Raw genomic sequence first — 20290 nt, 5'->3', positions numbered from 1 at the left:
CTGGTTCGAAATTTTATTTGTAAATTGAATTTTTATATTAAAAATTGGTAGTTATTTGAATTACTTTTTTCTAAATTAGTGCAAAATGACAAGAATTGTCTTATTTTTTTTTACCAAATTCAATATTATAAAAAATATATAATTATAATTAAAAAAAAAAAGACGAGTTTATTATCTTCAATAAACGTTTAATTTTTTTTTACGTTAAAATTAATAGTTATTTTCAAAGTATTATTCTATAAATACATATAAATCAGACTTTAGATCAAAAAAACAAATGCCGAAGAATCATTCTATATAATATATACAAAAGCAAATACTTTTTGATTTATAAAGTTATGTTAATAAAAATTTTAAATAAAGATACAATAGTGGGTTAATTAATATCAAATTCTAGACTTTATTCTATATTGAAAATATAAATATGAAATAAAAAAAAGATAATTTTAATTGTTAGTTTCAACCATTAATTCAAACTGAATATCTAATCAGCTTCTTTTTAAACCAAAAAAAAGACTTCTTCAGAACTTTCTAGTTTTTTTTTGTAATTATGAAAATTCATAGTCATTATGGATATTTTATAAATTTAAAATTCGCAATTGAATCATCATTTCGGGAATATATTGCGACTTAATTTGTATTTGGATCAGGATCATTCGAATTTCCACCCATTTGACGCCTCAAAGAATCTATTAAATCGGGATTGGCACTTTCCATTTGTTGAGCTAATTGTTGTCCTCTGAAAGAAATTTTTTTATTTAAGTAATTTTATTTAACATACATTATTTAATATAATAAAACTTACGCCTCTATGAGTGCTTCAATACGATCGCCTTGTGCACCACTTGCGCTGATAATATTGCTCATAACATTTTGCATATTTGGATCAGTGAGCATTTGTCGTGCCATTTGCATGAGAGCTGGATTTCGTAGAATTTGACCAAGATCAACATTTGATAAAGTACCACCTAAACCTAAGGAACCTAAACCTTGTTGTGCTATTTTCTCCTCGGCTAATTGTAAATTATTTCGATAACTTTCATTATCAGGCTCCATTTCAAGTGCTTTTTGAAAACATTCCTTTGCCTCTTTATGATTTTGTAAACTAGAATAAGCCAATCCCATTCGACCATATGCTTTACTATACAATGGATCAATTGACAATGCAGTTTTACAATCGGATATTACCAAATTAAAATTTCCCATTTTACTATGCACTGCCCCTCGATTACAATAATAAACTGCATTGTGTCCATCTAATTGTATTGCCCTAAAAGAAATTAATTATTATTTTTCATTTCAATTAAATTAAAATTAAATTTTTTCATTACCGAGTGTAATTAGTCAATGCTTCCTGTAATTTTTCAGCTTTAACAAGATTATTTCCTTCATTTTTCAGTCTTTCAGCTTCGGCTTTTTGCTCTAAAGTTGCTTGTGGACCTAAATTTGGTGTTTCATTAATTACACGTGATGAAACACTACCACCACCAGCACCACCTCCTATCGTCAAAAAAGTATCTGGTGGAGCATCGGATGCTTGAACATTATAGGCACTTTCCAAACATTGAATCGCTACCTCAAGACTTTCTCGTGAATCGGCAGTTAATCCACCATCTTCTAATTGCCGAGTCAAAAACTGCACAATCGAAGCTACTAATTGTCTTACATCCATTGTCTTATAGGTCTTCTGTGAATTATAAAAGAGGTATACATATATATTTTCTAATTTACGAACATATATTAGAATTAAAAATTATTCACAATAGTAAAAATAGAAAAGAAATTGAATATAATTAACATAATTTTTGCTAAATCATCGATAAAAAAAAATAACATTTTGAGGTTAGAATATCCAATTTTCAAATTAAATTACAAAATTTCTTTAAATAAATATAAATTACTTATTTTAATTAAATTTAATTATATTTTCTAATTTTTTTCTTTTTTTTAATAGCACATTTATGCAAATATTGACACTAAATTTAAAAAAAAGTATGAATCGAAAAATGTTTCAACTTACGTTGTTTCAAACTTGTTATAAAATTGATCGTCAGGGATAATAAATCACGTATAAATGTCAAATAAAGACTTGAAAATAGCCGGCAATTTTCTATAGTCAATTTTTTGTAAAAAAAATTCGTTAATCACAACTTGTAATTCTTTGTATATTTATATGATTGTAAGTTTAATAGCAGACACTGGAATCGGTAAAATTTTAATGGCGGTCGCCACGTTTTACATTTGGATTATGTAGTATATATATACATTTTTAGAGATAAGAATTTTTTTTTTTTAAAAACAATAATTATATTCAATTAAAGATGATTGAAATAATTATTTATTTTTTACTTAACAATATTTTAAATTAACCTTCTTTTATTATTATTTTTTGTTTAGAAAATTTAATTTAATTTTATACGCATGCGTATTAAAAATTTTAATATAAAAATCAATCAGAACTAACCGGGAAAATTTAAATTTAAATTTTATTCGTTTATTTGAAAAAAATATTTTTAAAAAATGAGATTTTTTTATAATAAAAAAAAATTGTTGTTGTTTTTGAAAAATTTTGTAACTTTATTTTTTGTGAACAAAATAGAGTTAAAAATCAAGTTCGTACACTTTTGTTAACTTTTCCATAAACCTCAGGGAAAGCGTGTTTACATTGGAATTTTTCTCTCAATTTTCGATAAAGTGTATGATCAAACATTGATTCAAATTCTTCTTTTGTTCTATATGTATCAGCGTAAAGCATTTGATGACCCTTGATACTTTGAACATAATCTTCAATTTCTCTTGTAGATTTCACTGGTTCGAAATTCTTCACTTTTGGAGTTCCATAAACACCAACATCGACAAACATATCATCTTTATTTGTTCTCGAATGAACAAATCCTGGATCCGCTGTCAATTTATATGGACACAGCCACAATGGATAGACCTGTAAATTTAATTTTTTATAATTATTGAAATTATTTCCAATATAAGATTAAAGAATAAATTTTTTGATTTTTTTTTTTACAGTACCTTAACAATATCATGAAATTTGGAAATGGTTTCTTCCAAATGATCAAGTGGGACAAGCATATCTTGAATAATATGATTATTTTCATACATTTTCTTAATTCCTTCGGTTTGTGTTAATTTTAGAAGTGAAACTTTCGGTGGCATCATCCATCCGAATAAATAACGAAACACAGTATTGTCTCCAAATGGAATGATATCTTGAATCTCCCAAAATAAGGCTCGCGAATGACGATGATAATAATCACGTAATGGAATATATTCAACTAGTGGACCACCTTTCAATTTTTTCTCCACATGAGTAAAGAACCAAGGTTTGTACCAGCGACCAATTTGATTCACTAAACTCTCTTCTACTTCATTAACCATGTTTCCTTAACAAAAGAAAATTAAATTAAAATAAAACTTTACAAAAATTTTTAATAAAATTTGAAAATTGAAATGCAATTTTTTACCTGTCATTATGACACCTGTTTCTTTAGAAAACATAAGACCCTCAACAAAATGATTATTTTCCTTTGCATAAGTTTGTCTCTTAAAAACTTCCATTGCTTGTTTTAAATTTGTAACTGGTTCGTATTCAAGTTTTACGTATTTTTTTGCAGGTATAATATCAATTTCCACAGAAACAAGAAAGCCAAGTGTACCATAAGACCAGGGAATTGCATAAAAAAGATCAGGATCACTTTCTTTTGTACATTTTACAACTGATCCATCGCAAAGTACAATTTCATAGGCTCGACAAATATGTTGAAAGAGACCAAATTTATGGGAACTTGATTCAACACCTGTACCCATCACTAATCCACCTAATATGTAAAACAAAATTTTAATTTTTCAGTAAATTTTTCTTTTTATATTTAAAATTTAATTTTCTATATTATAATTGCATTATACTTGCCTACAGTTAAATCATCAAGTTCTGGAACCACTGGAATTGTCCATCCCAAAGGATCTAAAGTTGCTGAAAGTTGTCCCATTGAAACTAATGGTTCTACACGAACAAACTGAAATTAAAAGTTTCAATTAAAAAACTATCGAAATTTGCTGTTTTAAATGGTAAAAATTTTCAAATTACCTTTTTCTCCACATTCACTTCAAGAACATCAATTAAATTGACTTTAACATTAAACATTGAAGATTTATACGTTCCTTGACGAAAACTCATTGTTTGCCATGTTGGTCGAGCAGTGCACATTTGTTGCTTTCTTCCACTTTCATTCCAATTTTTTACCTGTAGAAAAAAATTTTCAAATTAAATTCAAAAACATTAATTTTTATATAAAAAAAAAAAATTTTTTTTAAATTATTAAATATAATTCAAAAATGAATTTTTTCTCACCTGTCTTTGGACTTCTCGGACTTTTTTCCCATGTTCCGTTGGAGCTGTACTTAAACGAAAAACAATCCAATTTCTCGTATAGTTGAAAATTTCATAAACAAATGAAAGGGGTAGTAAAAAAAATATTACAAATATCCAACGATGATTCACCATTAGATATTCCAGTATACTATTCTCCCCCATTTTAATGTTCTGAAATTTTATAAATATTATTTTTAAAAAATTTTCCAATATTTTATATTTATTAAAATTTAATTTCTACATATTGGGATTTTTTCTAATTTTTCTTTTTACATTTACAAACTTTTCATTTCAAATATTATATTAGTTTTGCAAAAAAAAAAAAAAAAAAATGATTAACACAATATAAAGTTCAATTTTTATTTATGATATTAAAAATTGACATGCGAATTTATATTTTACTTTTTGGAAGTTAAAAAAAATTAATTTTAACAAAATAACGTTCCACTTTTAATTATGTATGAAAATTTTACCCTTTGAACTGGATCACACTCGACAAATGAAAAAGAGAAATGATCAATTCGTGCTTTGTAAAATGGTTAAATCCTTATCTCTTATCGTGAATTTAATAATTTGCCACGTCAAGGAATTTGACGATTATAATGAAATGATTGAAGATTTTTGTGAAAAACAAGCATTTTTATATTGTACTTTTACTTATTTATTCAATTATTTATAAATTTTAAAAATATCATTGTTTGCAATTTTTTTTTTTCAACAAAACAATTAAGAATGATAATATGTGTACTAATTTATTTATTTTTTTTTGCAAAATTTAAACATAATTGAAAAAATGTTATTATATAATTTTTATCATCTTTCTCTTTAGATTTGATAAGTTTATCAATTAATAATTTTAGATATTCTTATTTTTTTGAAATCTTGAAATAAAAATTTAATAGTTGAAATTATATAATTCAATTTACAATTTGATTTGCTAAAAATACTATATAAACAAAAAACGTTAAATTTATTTATTTAAAGGAAAATTTATGTCAAAATGAAATTAAAAGGATTAGGATTGAAAAGAGAATAATTAAAAGAAATTGTAAATTATTGTGTTGAGACTTTATTTATAGAGACAAAGGGAGCAATAATTTTTTTTTTTCAGTATTTATGAAATAACGCGTATCTTAATTGCTGTCACATCCTTTATAGTAATATAATACATATTGAATAATATAATGTGCATGTGTATTAATTATTAATTAATTAATAATTAACTTATTCGCTCAACTTTTTTTTTTTTTTTTTTTATTACACAATCAGACAAATCATATACTCGCACATTTATTCATTTGTCCAACAATTCAAATACAATTTACTCGCACCCAATTAGTTAAATTCGCATTCACACTCATTTATTATAATAATCAATTTTATCCGTATTATAATTTTACAAGTTTAGAAATAGTTTTATTTCTTTTTCTTTGTTTTTCCTTTTTTTTTTAAATTATTATCATTTCTTCTAACATATTCGCCTCTCATTTCTGTATAATAATTTCGAGTTTCAACCAAGGCTTATTTATTGCCTTTTGCACCTTTAACGAAAACGTCATTAAAGCTTCCATTTCACATTTTAAATAATAATGTAAAGATACTAAAGAAGCTCCCAGTGATTTTTTTCCTCCTACTTATTTTCGATACTCGATTCTCATTATATTGTTATCATCTGTCACTTCTTTATCTTCTTCTTCTTCCTCTTTCTCTTCATCTTCTTTTTTTTTCATTTCGATTATTTACGGGTTACTCTTAATTTGCTTAATTATTTCAAGAGTAACCCTATATCTACCGGACGTGTACACAAAGTAGGCTAATATGAAAACGACGAAAATAATATAACTACAATAATATATATATATATTTATAATTAGGTATTTTTTTTTAAACGAAACATAAAAATTCGTGGGGGGGAGGAGGAAAGGCTATATTTTCTTAATTATATGAAAAATCTTAGTAGCTAAAAACGAAACTAAAAGTACATACGCAGTGTGCATAAAATTATATAGGTTTAATTAATGCTACATCGGCAGCCGGCAGCATATGAAATATCACGATTTTTCATTTGCAGTTGACAACTGCAGACATTACATTTTTTTTTTTTATTTATTTATTTTTCGGCGATGCGACTCTTTTATCGCCTTTTTTTGAAAAAAGAGATACAAGAAAATTAGGGGTGAGAGAAAAAAAAATCATCTAAACGATAAAAAAAATATTCCAAAAATTATTAAATACACGAGGAACGTATAATTCCTCATTTTATTATTTTTTGAATTTAAACTCAGGAATTAACGACTCAATTTGTTCTTTTTTTTTTTCTGTAAACGGGACAATATTTGAAAGAAATTTAAATATCGAACATTTATCAAATATCGAAAATGTATTCGATGCTCAAATTTACAAAAAAAAGGGAGCCATTAATTCCGAGAAAAATTTCTCTGTACAGAAATACGGATATCATTCTTTTCTTCTTTTACATATTAACAAAAAAAAAATAGACACAGAGAGAAAGAGAGCCTACAGTATAATTTTTTTTTTTTACCTATATACTTTATTTTTCCAATAACAATATTAAAATTTGCTCTTTGTTCTGTTGATATTTAGAAATTCATTAAGAAAGTAATTTAGCGATAGAATTCTTTATGAGTGCTCCTTATTTATGTTAGATAATAGTCCTTATTAGAAAAAAAAAAAAAAAAAAGAAAGACTATTTTTCTTATTATCTAGAATCAGGTAACCGAATATGCCCTAAAATTGGTCTAAAAATTTTGCGAGTCTTCATTATCACTCATATACAAATTCACACTTTCTAAATCGAGAGATTAATTATAAAAATTGTTATTTCACGTTTAGTCCAAACATACTTGTATTTATATATATATAATATATTAACATTCCAAAAAGTCTCTCTTTCTTTCTATGAAAAATGTTTATATATATAATTTTTTTTTTTCAAGTAAAAATGAATCGCTATCTGGACTTTGTAATGATTTTTAATTTTTTTTTTTCTTTATGATTAATCGATGATGAAGAAAGAATGATGATAAATGATTGAAAGTCAGTTCTTGTTGACTTTTTTTTTCTTCGACTCGAAAAAGTTGACATCAATCGATACTCTAAGCAATATTTTTTTTTTTTTTTTTTTTTTGTATAAAGAAGATACACACACACGAATGAGAGAGAATAATGATTTCTATAATTTTAATTTATGTATTCTGATAACGATCGTGATCAACTTTCTTCGTGGACTTAGAGAATCGCTTGATATTTGTGACTCATCGAATGTTGCAATGGTGTGTCGAGTATGAATTAGTGTGACACTAAAGCGATCGCGTTCAAGTTTTGGTGCTATCACTCAATGTTTAAGGATTTAACGGGCCGCCCCTGTAACAAAATCCCAAAAAAATGTTCAAGTTATATATAAAAAAGCTGAGAATCTCTTGAAAAAGAAAAAAAAAAAAGCTTTTGGCGAAATTCTATTCTTATTTGAACGAGAATTAGAATTATTCGTAAAAAAAAAGAAAATAAAAGTCACAAAAGTTCTAAATTATTTATAATTTAAAAAAAAAAAAGAAATTTACCAATTTTAATTTTTTAGAAATTATGTAATTTTATTTTCCGTCAAATAAATTGTACATCGAGAAAAATTTAGAAAATATATCTTAAAGAAAAAGAATTTTCTTTCAATAATTTATAAAATTTTACATTCTAATTTTTTGATCAATGTTATTTTACCAGCAATAATATATTAATAATTTCGTTGACAGTAAAATAACATTAGCAATAATTTTTTTTTTTTTAAATAAATAAACCAATAATGAAAATTTTTTTTTATTTAAAAATAGACAACTTTATTTTATTTTTTGTTTGTCCTTATTTCATTCTATACAAGGCGAAACGTTTTGTATTATAATGAAAAACGGAGCACGAATAAGGAATCGAAAGGTTATATATATATATATATATATATATATATAGAGTGAAAAAATTGAGATCAATCAGAAATTTGTACCTGTACTAAAAGTATATGTAAACAAGTTTTGGTGAAAAAAAAAATCAAACACTTTCAATTTGTACTTTTTTTTATTTTTTTTTTTTTCATTTTAACATTCGATAATCTAGAAAGATACAAAAACATTTTCGAGAATTCTTCGCAAATATTAATTAATAAATTTATTGATCCATTTAATTTATTTTGTTTAGTCATCCAACTAATTTTGTCAATTAAAATTAATTGTTTTTTTAAATCAGTTTTTTTTTTTTTTTTTGAACTTCAAAGAAAAAAGAAAACAAATAATACTTTAGTACAGGCTGACAATGGATAATAAATATATATTATAAATATATATATAGGACACAGATCTTTTTAAAGATTTTCCTCTTTCTTTTTTTTTTCTAAAGTTTCTCAAAACAGGATTAAGGACAATGAGAATGTGTGGCAGTTAGAAGATGGCTGATGTCTGATTTAGTTCTTAGACGAGTCGATGATTGCGGTATTCTGACGTACCCAGCCATTTACTTTGTTTTTAAGCTCATAACCAAAATCTGTAGTAATTCCATAGGGAAAAAAAGCATGAGACATGGTTAATAGGATTAAAAATTAATTTATATGTGCAATTTGCTAAGCGATATTATGAATTTTTTTTTCTTTTTTATTTTTGTATTATGCGGACACAAAAAATATTTTTTAGGACCATATTATTAGTAACGATTAGATGGATGTAAATGAATGACTGATCTTTATAAATTTTTTTTTTTTTTTAAATTTTTATGAAAATGCGAACAGAGTGCCGATTAACTAACATAAGCGTTAATTTTTAAAAGAAAATTATCACCAACAATTAATAGGATTAATTTTTAATTATATTAATTAATATTTCAATTATTTTAATTAGTTAATAAATAAATAATTGAAATTTTATTAATTCAAGTGTTATAATTTAATTATTGTTAAATTTTACAAGAAACAAAAATAAATATAATTCCTCAATAGGCACTTTGTATAAATATATTGTGATATCTTTGAAATGTATATGGTAACATTAAAAATGTTCAAATGTTATAATGAAGCAGTGATCAAGGTAGCGTCTGTCAATTGATTAAAAAGGTGATTATGAACAAAAATGAAGTGCTGTTATTATTATTTGTTAAATAAAACAAAATTTTATCATTAATATTGTATTATTTACCTATATATTCTTGATTTATTCGCTTTTTAATATCGACTTATTTTTTAAACATATATAATATAGAGAAATTCGGTCACTGTGTTTGAATTCGAATTACAAACAAGTTCCGATTGATTACACAGCACAATCTTATATATTTTAACTAGGGACGAATTTTCACGATTCTTCCGCTTAAAATATTTAATATTTTCTTTTTTTTTTTTAAACTCATTTGAGTTTTAAATTTAAAAATTATTTTCAAATTTTAAACGGAAGCAACGCAATTTGTTTTATAATTCTCGACAGACAACTTCTCTTCACTGATTGTTTATCAGCTGACCAATAAAACTATTTTTCATACTTATTTGTTCATTAAAAGAATAAATTTTCTCTCCAAAAACAATCAATGGAAAAAAAAATGAATTACACAAACAACATCAAATACAGATATATCGAAATATTAAATAATTATAATTTATTGTTTGATAAAAAATAGAAATTAGTCAGTTGATAATCGTTTACAAAATTTTTTCTGGTTCGATATATTGTATAACAATTTTCTTTTTTTGTGACATACAAGATTGTTCATTTAACGCACGCACTTTTTCTTTTTTTACAAAAAAATGAATTTTAGAGATCAATATTATTATCGATCGTCACTATTACATTTTATATCCATCTAACCGGGTTTTTTTTTATTGCACTTTAACGGCAATGATGATATTTTATTTGGGATAAATTGCAGTTCTCTTAACAAATTTTAACATTCATTAAGAAATATAATAATTTAAAATATTAATACATTTAATTTAATTATTGAAATCAAAATTATCTGGATTTTCTTTAACAAGGGAAATAACAAGAAAAACTGAATGCAATAAGCATCGATAGACTACATTCGTATATAAAATCGAATTTCAATCAATTAGGGGTGTGTTAAATACTAATACTAAATATTTTTGAGTTTAATAAAAAAAGGCAAGATAACGATTTTTGATACAAGTTTAAAAAAATCCGGTTTAAAACAAACTCTTTCACTTTTAAAATAAAGAAAAGAAAAAGGAAAATAATTATTTATCATTCAAAAAACACTATCACCTTGAAAATTAAAGTTATCATTCAATAAAATTGAATGCAAAATAAAAAGAACACAAGTTAAAGTCAATAAAAAAAAAAAAAAAAAAAACTTAAAAATATAAAGTCTTAAGTGCTGAGCGTGTAAAAAAAGGGGGGGGGGCAGGGTGGGAAGACAATTATTAAAAATAGATTTCTGTGAAAATTAAATTTCACAATACGTATGTAGTCTAGTTATCAGTTTTGCATTTTAGTTACCTTCATGTTCTTTAATTGGCTTAATACCTATAGCCTCGCACAGGTTTCTCATAATATTACTCTCAAATCTGATAATAAACATTTAACTGATTGTTTGTAACATTTCCGATACTTTATTTACCTTGCCATGATTTTTCATTTCAAAGAAATAGATTTTTTTTTTAATGGCAAATTTAATTTTAAGGTGAGTAAAGTACCAAAAGAATTATATATATATATAAATAGGGCGCACTAGGTTCATTTTTTTTTTTTATATATTCATCTCTTAATTTACTCATGGTAAATTATTTGCAAATTTTAATCACGTTCTGTGAAATAATAAAAGTATATATTTTTTTTGATAACTTGTGATATATTACGCCAAAAAAGCATTAGCAGAAATCTTTTACGAACCTGGTTGTCCGGCTACTTGAGTAGGCTGCTGACCTTGAACTGTTCCTTGTCCAGCAGCGCCCTGACTAGGCTGCCCGTGACCACTTGCCGAAGCACCGCTATTTAGAGAGGCAACTGCAGCCTTTTGCTTTAACATCGTCCAGTCAAACGTATAATCGTATTGATGATTCAATGTGCGGAATAGAATACGAAACAGTTGTCGTAGGTACATATAATCTGGACTCTCTTCAAAGCGGAGACCTCGCGTATAGTTCAGGTACATCGCAAATTCAGCTGGGAAGCCCTTTTTAAAAGAGAAAAAAAAAAGATCAGTAATTAGCCAATTTTTTTTTTTTTTAGAAAATTATTCTATGATAACAATATCAATTGATAGCAATTAAATGATTTTCAATTTTGAAGAATTAATTTACACTAAACTATAAATATTTGTTAATCAATTTTTCGACAATAAAATAGAGAAAACAATTTACCTTGCACAAAACTTCAACTGGTGTGGACATCTTTTTTTCACTGATTTTTTCGTATTTTTGCTTCTTGGTGGCAGCCTTAAGTCCTTGCCAAGGTAGAGATCCACGATTGAAGTACATAAGTACGTATCCGAGTGATTCCATGTCGTCTCTACGACTTTGTTCAATTCCAACATGTGCATTAATGGAAGCATACCTTGCTGTTCCAGTCAAATTTTTGTCTTCTCTGTATGCAATGTGCGATCTTGTGCGACTATCCCTGTATTTCTTCGCGAGTCCAAAATCAATCAAAAAGAGCTGAAAAATAAAAATTTCCAAATTCATTAGTTTCCAAAAAAAAAATTTGTAATTATTAATTAAATTTTCTCCCGTATTCATACTTTTAGTAGTTGAATTTTTTGCGTGTAAATTTTAATTAATATCGATGAAAAAAAGAAAATTTACCTTATTACAATGACGTCCAATACCCATCAAGAAATTATCGGGTTTAATATCCCTGTGAATAAAATGTTTGCAGTGGACGAATTCAATTCTCCCAATCATTTGATCAGCCAACATTAGAACTGTTTTTATTGTGAACCTTCGTGAACAAAAGGTAAAAAGATCCTCTAGAGATGGACCCAACAGATCCATTACTAAGACATTGTATTCACGTTCTTGACCATACCTAATCAAATTGTTTTTTTAAAATTAATTATTCGCTGATAAAAATTTTCTACAAAAAAAAAATACAATTTTTTGATTTAAATCAAATTTATTTTTGCTGAACATTTTTCAAAAATTATTTTCTTTATTAAATATACTTAAATGATAAATTTAATAATACAATTATTGGATAATATTTATTTTTTTATCAATATAACAATTTTGAATTAAAGATTAAAATATTATTTTGTTTCTAAAAACAATTTTTTTTTAAATTTTACAAAATATTCTACATGCAAATTAAATGAATGAAAAAAAATTGCGATCAAATATAATAAACGCACTTTATCTATTGATTCTTTTGATATTGAGAAATAAATAACGTTTGGCAAAAACATCAGACATCGAGTAACTATGTTATGTGTATGCAAGTGAGAAATGAGTCATTTAATTTAGTCAACATTCAGTGCAACGAGTATATGCATTGACAAATAAAAATTGAATAAAAAAAAAAATATGGAAATTAAAATATCATTTAAAATGATGAAAAAATCCAATGAAAATAAAGAAAAATGATGATAAAAGATAAAATAAAGAATAAAAATGAAAAGAAGTAATAGAAATATTTTTAACATTGTAAATAATTTTATTTTCATGTTCAAAAAAATTATTAAATTGTTGATTAATGTTTTAAATTTGTGAATAGAATAAAATAATTAAAAATTTTTAAAATGAAATAAACCACACGAATTAAATGAAACATTTTTATAACAAAAAAAAACAGTTAATACAAAAAGGATTTCATTTAATTCTGCAAAAAAATTGAAAAATTAATTACCAGCGTATGTGGGGTATTCCGATGCCACCGTGAAGAATTTTGTATAATTTGGACTCGTAAAGAAGTTGCGGGTGGCGAGCACGAATATTTTCAAGTTTAATTGCGACTTCCTGCAACGAAAAATAATTATCAACTTATTTGTTAACGGCATATATAATCAAATTTTAATTAATTTCATTAAATTATAATTTTAATTCAATTTTTCTAAATTTGCAAATTCATTATTTGTATTACTTTTCAAAATTAACCATCAGTTTTTATCTCTCTAAAACTTTAATTACTTCGCAAATATAATAACAATAAATAATTTACTTTTAACTAAACGTAGGTCATTTAAAAAAAATAAACAAACAGATTTAAAAAAAAAATCAATTAAAAGTGCAAAGAACTTTTAAGACAAAATTTTTGAAATAATGCAATTTTAACGGGACGCCATAAACATAAAAACCGACTCTAAAATTTTGTGGGTCAAATATTTTTAGATCAGAATGAGGATTGAAAGTTGAGATCTTTGTGTCGTCATCTGGCGCAAATCATCCTACACGACTTCCTGGAAAAGTGAAATACAATTTACCAAGATTGTTTCTGTTTTCGATTATAAACAAAAAAAGAAAGCATTTAAAATTGAAAAATTTTTCCAATTCACTTGAATATAAACAAAAGTTCGAATACAGTGAATTTTCAGTTGAAAACAAATATGGTCATTTTAACAGAATTAGTTTAAACAATGATTGTTCCGAGGTTTCTTGTGACCTCGAGTTAAAGTTTCGTAACACCTGCATCGCACTAGTTGGGACAACAAAGCACTACTGATTTTCATGCAATCAGGTTTCTCTTTCATATCCTTTCTCTTCATTTCTCTTTCACGTCATTTAAAAATGAAAATGTCAAAATAAAATATAATTTAAAAAAAAAATTCACTTTCCTTTTCATGTCAAACGATACATTTCCATAAATGGTAGAATACTGAGAATTAATAACATGAAAATAATATCATAGAAAATTTGTAAATGTTATTTTAGAGCAGGAAAAAGAAATGAAAAATCAAAAGGAAGAGACAGACAGTTTGGACAAGGTGAATCGGGACAAAAGGGGGGTGTCGCGATCGAAAAACGGTATATATTTTAATTTTCTATACCTCTCCATTGGAGATGTTGATACCAAGATAAATATCTCCAAAAGATCCAGAGCCAATTTTTCTCATTAATCTGTACTTGCCACCGACGATAAATTCGGATTTGCTTATACTTGCGAGTACCGACGTCATGTTGCCTGGTGCCTTCTTTCGTTCTATGCCTGCCACGCACAAAACACTGCCCTTTCAAGATCCGCACAATACGCACGAAATCTCGAAGAAAATTTTATTATCGCGAGCACCCTTTCGGTGCTTTCCGTTTTGTTTTCTATCAAGGACAGGATCTGCGCTAATGGGTTTTCTACCCTTGAATCAAAAATATGTTAAATACAAAGAGAAATTGATGGCGAAAGTCACTAGTGGCACAACAGACCCCACCAACACACCGACATTTTCCCCTTCGCCAAAGAGATACGAGCGAGCAACTGACGTTACGGAAATGTTGCTCTGCTTCTATATACTCAAAAGAATTTTTATTCACGCACTTTTTTGTCTATTCACCTTCACTAAAACACTTCAGAATGGAAAAAAATTATTTAACAAATTTCTGTTTTGTTTTTATCAAATTTTGACAAGTGATTCATTTATTTTTTTGAAAATCTTCATAAAAACAAGACAGCGCTTGACTAACGTAGTAATCGATCCTATTTGTTCGATTCAGGACCGTACAAATTGGGAATTTTTAATTTACATAATTAAATTATTTAATTTAAATTTATCATTTCAGATTGGAAATAAAATAGAAATATTTTATTATTATACAAACTCTATAATTGTTATACAGAGATATTTAATTTAAAACGTGTTTTCGTTACATCGAGTTAATAAAATTGAGTGTTATTTACGTTGAAATTAAATCTCATTTAAAATTTAAAATTATTGAGAATAAATTTTGTTTTATGTAGATAATTTTAAAATGTATTAATTAAATTTGTTTACTGTTCAAAGCTATATTTTATTTAAAAAAAAACATTTGCACTTTTCTGAATTTTATTGTTTGGTAATATTACGGGGCCCAAAGGAACCCGAAACACACTTTTGGATACTTCCCTGACTCACATATGGCCGGAACCTTGTGCTACATATGAAATGCTTAAAAACGTTTATAATTATCTAAAAAAGACAATATATAACTTCTTTGATTTAATTTTTACATTTAAAAAATAAAACTATTATTTTATTTACTTAAATTAGTTAGTGAAAAAAAATAATTTTAAATCAAGTAAACACTCAACGATTAGGGTTTTTTGACACTATTCAAAAACACTAGTCAAAATGGCGGCGCACGTGTATTAAAAAAACTACTGGTTCCTCCTTTTCTTCTTAATTAACAACTGTTATTGTCCTAATTTCAGTAAATGATCAATGGCAGCATCAATTTTATCATATTCTAAATACGTGAAATTATTGGGATGCTTTAGAAATAATCAAATTTTTTCTGTCACTTCAAAAAGATCTATCATGGCAACAAGACCCAGGTTAGAAAAAGTATTGGAGACCTTGCAAAAAAATCCGTATTATGAGAAATATTCACAAAAAATTGCTAAACTTCAACAAACTAGTCCTGAAGAATTTTTAGAACGTGTCAGTGAAAATGAAAGAAAAATACAAGAAGAAAAAGGTACATAACCTCAATTTTTATCTTTTTTTTTGTTTATAAATAATAATTTGTTTACATTTAAGCGGTGATTTTTTTTATGACAAAACAATTTTTGTTTGTTATTAAAATTTTGTTTATTAAATTATTTTTTATTTAAATTAATATTTTATAAATTTTAGATTATTTTTAAAATAAATGGAAATTAATTTGGTATAGGTCCTATATATAATTTAGCTATTTATTATCCTAGTTATTAAATCAATAATTAAATTTATATTTACATTTTTTTTTCTTGCTAATTTCAATGTTGAAGAAAAACGTGAAAGATGTTTTCAACGGACGGATGCAAAACCAAAAACTGATTTAAATTTGCAAAAAAAAGAAGCAAAATTGTCCGATATAATGAAAGTTGAATTAATTGAAGACAAAACAAAGGATGAAATATCACAAATTTGGCAAGAATATCACAAGAATAAAGATTGTATTGCAGGAATTTTAAATGCAGAACAATATGAAAGAATATTTGAGCTTGGAATTAAATATCCAACATTTTTATTACCATTACCACGTGAAAAAGGCTATGAATTTATTATGGTTCAATTTCATGGATCAGAGATTCATATGACGCCATTACTTTGGTTTCAAACGCACAAGGAAAATGCACCCGAATGTTTAACAATGATTCACTATTGTGAATTGAAAGATACAAAAGGAATTGTTTTAATGCGAGGCGAATTTGATATAAAATCAATTAACGTTCAGGAAGCTCAATGTTTAGCAAATGAATTGCAACTTTATTATTCTAACGAAGATCCAAAACGACTTGAATTAATTAAAACTTTCACGGAAAATCCTGATTCATTTAAACACATGGATCTCATCGCTCAATTAGAAACAATTTCTCTCACATCGGAGAATAAAAATTCAAAATTAGCTGAAAATAAAAATTAAATATCTGTATTGAAAAAAAAAAAAACATTTTAATAGAATAAATTGAATTAATATTTATTTTTGTTTTTTATTTTACAAAGGACCTATATCAAATTTAATTTCTTTATTGATTTTTAATTCAAGAATTTATTCATTAAAATGATTATTTTTTACTTATCGTTGCTTTTTTTCATTAATATTAAATATCATTTTTCAATTAAAATGAATTTTTTTTTATATTCCACAATTTTAATTTAAAACAAATTATTAATCTTTGTAATAATTTTCGAAAAAGAAATAATATAAATTGAGAGAGAAATTTATTGTTAGTAGTAATTGTCGTTTTCAGTAGAAATTCCGGCTTTGAGTCAATCAGTTAATTTGTCACGAACCATTTTTTCCACTTTGTGTCAGCAAAATCGGTTTCAAAGAGAAATTTGCAGAAATTATTCATCCTCAACAAGGAATAACAAATATATAACAACTCCAATTTTTTACGTCAATGATGGTAAGATGTTAATGATTTAAAAATTGAAAATTTATTTAAATTAATTTAAATTTTTAAATTGAAATTTATAATTTAAAATTTATAATTCTTTTTTATTTAGTTTACATTATTATTTACAGTTCCTCATATTGGACATTTATATACAGCAGCTTTAGCAGATACAATAGCAAGATTTAATTCAATGTTAGGATATGAGACAATTTTAAGTACAGGAACCGATGAGCATGGAATGAAAGTTGAACGTGCCGCATTGAAAAATAAACTCCCAACAGATAAATATTGTGATAAAATTTCCCTCAGTTTCAAAAGTATGTGCGATACATTTAATATTGAATATTATGATTTTATTCGAACGACTGAAAATCGTCATCGCGAGGCGGTTCATCATTTTTGGGTAAATTAACACTTTTTTTGATTGAAAGATAAAAATTAATATATAAGAAAAAAAAATTAATTAATAAGATAAAAAGAAAAAAAATAAATATTATTTTAGAACAGATTGTATGAACGAGGGCACATTTATTCAGGAAAGTACAGTGGTTGGTATTGTGTATCAGACGAGGCTTTTCTTTCAAATGATGAAATAATAGAAAAGAAAAATGATAAAGGAGAACTAGTCAAAGTATCATTGGAGTCTGGTCATCTTGTTGAATGGTATGAAGAGGAAAATTTTAAATTTCGACTCAGCGCATTTCAAGACGATTTGAAACATTGGTTGAAAAATGGCATGTAAAAATTAAAATTTTTACAAAATCAAATTTTTTTTATTAATCGTAAAAATTAATATTAATTATCGTATTTTAGAAAATGCAGTGAGGCCAGAGAAATTTTATAAAATTTTATCAAATTGGGTGAATGAGGGAAGTGTATTTCAAGATCTAAGTATTTCACGACCAAAAAATCGAGTCTCTTGGGGTATTCAAACACCTAACGATGATACACAAAATATTTATGTTTGGTTTGATGCTCTAATTAATTATTTAACAATATTAGGATATCCAAATGAAAAATATAAACAATTTTGGCCTCCTTCTATTCAGGTAAATTTTCATTTTCTCTATTTTCAACAAAAATGGGGGGGGGATTTTTTCTTTTCTTTTTACGATAAAAATGGAGAACACAATATATCGTAAAGTTACTTATTTTATAACACACGTTAGGTTATTGGAAAAGACATTTTAAAATTCCACGGTATTTTCTGGCCGTCTTTTCTCATAGCAGCTGGCTATGAACCGCCGGAGACTTTACTATGCCACTCCCACTGGACTGTGGAGGGCGAAAAAATGTCAAAATCGAATATGAACGTTGTTTCACCATTTGATGCTGCGTCTCAATATTCTCCCGAGGGATTGCGCTATTTTCTTTTGAGAAATTCAGTAACATACAAAGACTCAAGTAAGAATTGGCGAAAAAATTTCTCTAGTAAAAGAAAATTTTATTTTTTAAATAAATTCTTTTTTTTTTATTAATTTTTTGAATGAAATGAATTTTTAGATTTCTGTGAAAACACTGTGAGACTGAATTTGAATGCAGATCTTGCTGATAATCTTGGGAATTTAGTGCGACGATGCACGGGCGATATTATTAATCCAAGTAAAGAAATTCCAAATCCAAAATTATTTTCTAATGTTTTAAAATCCGAGAAGGCATTGGAATTAAAGAGAAATTTGGAATCATTGAAATTAACAGCGGAAAAAAATTATGAGTCATTAAATATTCATCATACTGTGGATGCAGTTATGACAACATTACATAGCGCAAATCAAATGTTTGATTATCATAAACCTTGGACGTTGAGAAAAAATATATCCGATCCAAAAATTGCCAATGAATTGAAAGCCGTTATTTCTCTTTCTTTAGAAAGTGCACGTATCTCGGCACTTGTTCTTCATCCAATTATTCCAAAAATGACAAGTGATCTTCTTGATTTTCTTCAAGTGCCAAGGGAAAATCGCACATGGCAGGATACAATTCCGATTTATATGGAAACTTTATCAAACGACGATCGTCATTATATCAAGGATTGTAAATTCTTCGAGAAAATAAGGATAGCAAAGAAGTAACAAAGTTTATAGTTTAATACACTTTTTCTTTTTTTTTTTGTGGAAGTCTTAATTGCTAATATATTTACAGAGAACGATCATACGGATATAGTTTGTTTTTTTTTTGTTTTTTGTTTTAGTGTACATAAATATTTTTGGAACGAAACGTGCCGACGAAAATGATGTTTATAAACAATTTTGTTTTACCGTCGGTGCGTCGTATACGTTATTTTAAAGCTAATGAAGAATTTTCCAAGGAAATGTTTCTTATTTTCATTTTCCTCTCAATCGGATATGTGATATCGAATTTTAGATTCAACGGGATTCGTCGTTTTTTCGTTATTTTTTTTTTAATTTTTCAACGTATTTAGTTAAAAATTTTTTTTTCCCCAATATTATTAGCGTTTCCCGTTAATTAAAAATAAGAATTAAATGACTATTTACAAGATGGAAATGAATTTTTTCACAGTACACAGCCTGCGATTTTCTATATCGCTATAATAGTTAATATCGAGTCAGCAAGTGGAACTGGGTTTGCCGAAGTAATCGTGAAAAAAATTTTTTTTTTCGAATATTCACAGAAAAAACAAATTAAAAAATTCGTTTTGAATATAAAAAATGTATAATTAAAAATAATGAAGATTAAAAAAAAAAACGAAAATTTCACATAAAATTCGAAATTATTCTTTTTTTTTAATAAAATCGAAAATATTTTTCCGATATTCACACGGGTGACCCTTTGAAATAATTGTGATGCTTTTGGAAAATTTTCGGCATTGCGTTGTACTTTGTGCCATTTATTAAAATCGATTAATTCTGATCTTAAATTAATTAATTAAATTAAG

At 26.0% G+C, this 20290-nt stretch overlaps 4 protein-coding genes across 7 annotated transcripts; 1 reads left to right on the top strand and 3 right to left on the bottom strand.

Annotated features, from left to right (window-relative positions):
• Positions 1 to 376: 376 nt before the first annotated feature.
• LOC127291177 (small glutamine-rich tetratricopeptide repeat-containing protein alpha-like) lies at positions 377 to 2252 on the bottom strand. The gene is made up of 4 exons (XM_051320154.1): positions 2021 to 2252; positions 1332 to 1687; positions 806 to 1270; positions 377 to 739 (listed from the first exon to the last, which is right to left on the bottom strand). The coding sequence occupies exons 2-4, from the start codon at positions 1670 to 1672 to the stop codon at positions 631 to 633; spliced, it is 915 nt and encodes a 304-aa protein (XP_051176111.1). The 5' UTR covers positions 1673 to 1687; positions 2021 to 2252; the 3' UTR covers positions 377 to 630.
• Positions 2253 to 2468: 216 nt separating this feature from the next.
• LOC127291087 (delta(24)-sterol reductase-like) lies at positions 2469 to 5017 on the bottom strand. Its single transcript, XM_051320043.1, has 7 exons — positions 4861 to 5017; positions 4367 to 4558; positions 4103 to 4258; positions 3926 to 4031; positions 3480 to 3833; positions 3028 to 3398; positions 2469 to 2941 (listed from the first exon to the last, which is right to left on the bottom strand). The coding sequence occupies exons 2-7, from the start codon at positions 4547 to 4549 to the stop codon at positions 2609 to 2611; spliced, it is 1503 nt and encodes a 500-aa protein (XP_051176000.1). The 5' UTR covers positions 4550 to 4558; positions 4861 to 5017; the 3' UTR covers positions 2469 to 2608.
• A 423-nt stretch (positions 5018 to 5440) lies between these two features.
• LOC127290338 (casein kinase I) lies at positions 5441 to 14806 on the bottom strand. Of its 3 annotated transcripts, none has more exons than XM_051319851.1 (6): positions 14369 to 14805; positions 13231 to 13340; positions 12192 to 12414; positions 11751 to 12044; positions 11281 to 11563; positions 5441 to 7771 (listed from the first exon to the last, which is right to left on the bottom strand). In XM_051319851.1, the coding sequence occupies exons 1-6, from the start codon at positions 14495 to 14497 to the stop codon at positions 7758 to 7760; spliced, it is 1053 nt and encodes a 350-aa protein (XP_051175808.1). In that variant the 5' UTR covers positions 14498 to 14805; the 3' UTR covers positions 5441 to 7757. The 3 variants fall into 3 exon arrangements, with proteins under 3 accessions (XP_051175808.1, XP_051175166.1, XP_051175886.1); XM_051319209.1 differs by lacking the exon at positions 5441 to 7771 and adding an exon at positions 8452 to 8932 and having other exon boundaries at positions 14369 to 14806; XM_051319929.1 differs by lacking the exon at positions 5441 to 7771 and adding an exon at positions 9558 to 11195 and having other exon boundaries at positions 14369 to 14806.
• Positions 14807 to 15422: 616 nt separating this feature from the next.
• LOC127287887 (methionine--tRNA ligase, mitochondrial-like) lies at positions 15423 to 19706 on the top strand. 2 transcript variants are annotated; one of them, XM_051316158.1, is made up of 7 exons: positions 15423 to 15986; positions 17248 to 17403; positions 17523 to 17797; positions 17897 to 18128; positions 18208 to 18443; positions 18564 to 18798; positions 18898 to 19706. In XM_051316158.1, the coding sequence occupies exons 1-7, from the start codon at positions 15731 to 15733 to the stop codon at positions 19464 to 19466; spliced, it is 1959 nt and encodes a 652-aa protein (XP_051172115.1). In that variant the 5' UTR covers positions 15423 to 15730; the 3' UTR covers positions 19467 to 19706. The 2 variants fall into 2 exon arrangements, with proteins under 2 accessions (XP_051172115.1, XP_051171356.1); XM_051315399.1 differs by having other exon boundaries at positions 17245 to 17403.
• Positions 19707 to 20290: the final 584 nt, after the last annotated feature.

Source organism: Leptopilina boulardi, unplaced genomic scaffold, assembly GCF_019393585.1.
Source record: "Leptopilina boulardi isolate dan_hultmark-lab unplaced genomic scaffold, ZJU_Lbou_2.1 LbouV2_1, whole genome shotgun sequence".
NCBI lineage: Eukaryota > Metazoa > Arthropoda > Insecta > Hymenoptera > Figitidae > Leptopilina > Leptopilina boulardi.
Note: the sequence above shows the minus strand (reverse complement) of the source record. Positions and strands in the feature narration are given on the sequence as shown.

What these genes read in the sequence shown, in the direction of transcription:
- LOC127291177 (XM_051320154.1), bottom strand. Translation starts at nt 1,672, where the DNA reads ATGGATGTAAGACAATTAGTAGCTTCGATTGTGCAGTTTTTGACTCGG. An exon ending in GCATTGACTAATTACACTCG is followed by an intron (nt 1,271 to 1,331) that starts GTAATGAAAAAA and finishes AATTTCTTTTAG; the next exon opens with GGCAATACAATTAGATGGAC. An exon ending in ATTGAAGCACTCATAGAGGC is followed by an intron (nt 740 to 805) that starts GTAAGTTTTATT and finishes AATTTCTTTCAG; the next exon opens with AGGACAACAATTAGCTCAAC.
- LOC127291087 (XM_051320043.1), bottom strand. Translation starts at nt 4,549, where the DNA reads ATGGGGGAGAATAGTATACTGGAATATCTAATGGTGAATCATCGTTGG. An exon ending in TCCGAGAAGTCCAAAGACAG is followed by an intron (nt 4,259 to 4,366) that starts GTGAGAAAAAAT and finishes TTTTTTCTACAG; the next exon opens with GTAAAAAATTGGAATGAAAG. An exon ending in ACTTGATGATTTAACTGTAG is followed by an intron (nt 3,834 to 3,925) that starts GCAAGTATAATG and finishes TTTACATATTAG; the next exon opens with GTGGATTAGTGATGGGTACA.
- LOC127290338 (XM_051319209.1), bottom strand. Translation starts at nt 14,497, where the DNA reads ATGACGTCGGTACTCGCAAGTATAAGCAAATCCGAATTTATCGTCGGT. An exon ending in TCAACATCTCCAATGGAGAG is followed by an intron (nt 13,341 to 14,368) that starts GTATAGAAAATT and finishes TTTTCGTTGCAG; the next exon opens with GAAGTCGCAATTAAACTTGA. An exon ending in TCAAGTAGCCGGACAACCAG is followed by an intron (nt 8,933 to 11,280) that starts GTTCGTAAAAGA and finishes GAATTACTACAG; the next exon opens with ATTTTGGTTATGAGCTTAAA.
- LOC127287887 (XM_051315399.1), top strand. Translation starts at nt 15,731, where the DNA reads ATGGCAGCATCAATTTTATCATATTCTAAATACGTGAAATTATTGGGA. An exon ending in AATTTTTTACGTCAATGATG is followed by an intron (nt 17,404 to 17,522) that starts GTAAGATGTTAA and finishes TATTATTTACAG; the next exon opens with TTCCTCATATTGGACATTTA. An exon ending in GAAACATTGGTTGAAAAATG is followed by an intron (nt 18,129 to 18,207) that starts GCATGTAAAAAT and finishes ATCGTATTTTAG; the next exon opens with AAAATGCAGTGAGGCCAGAG.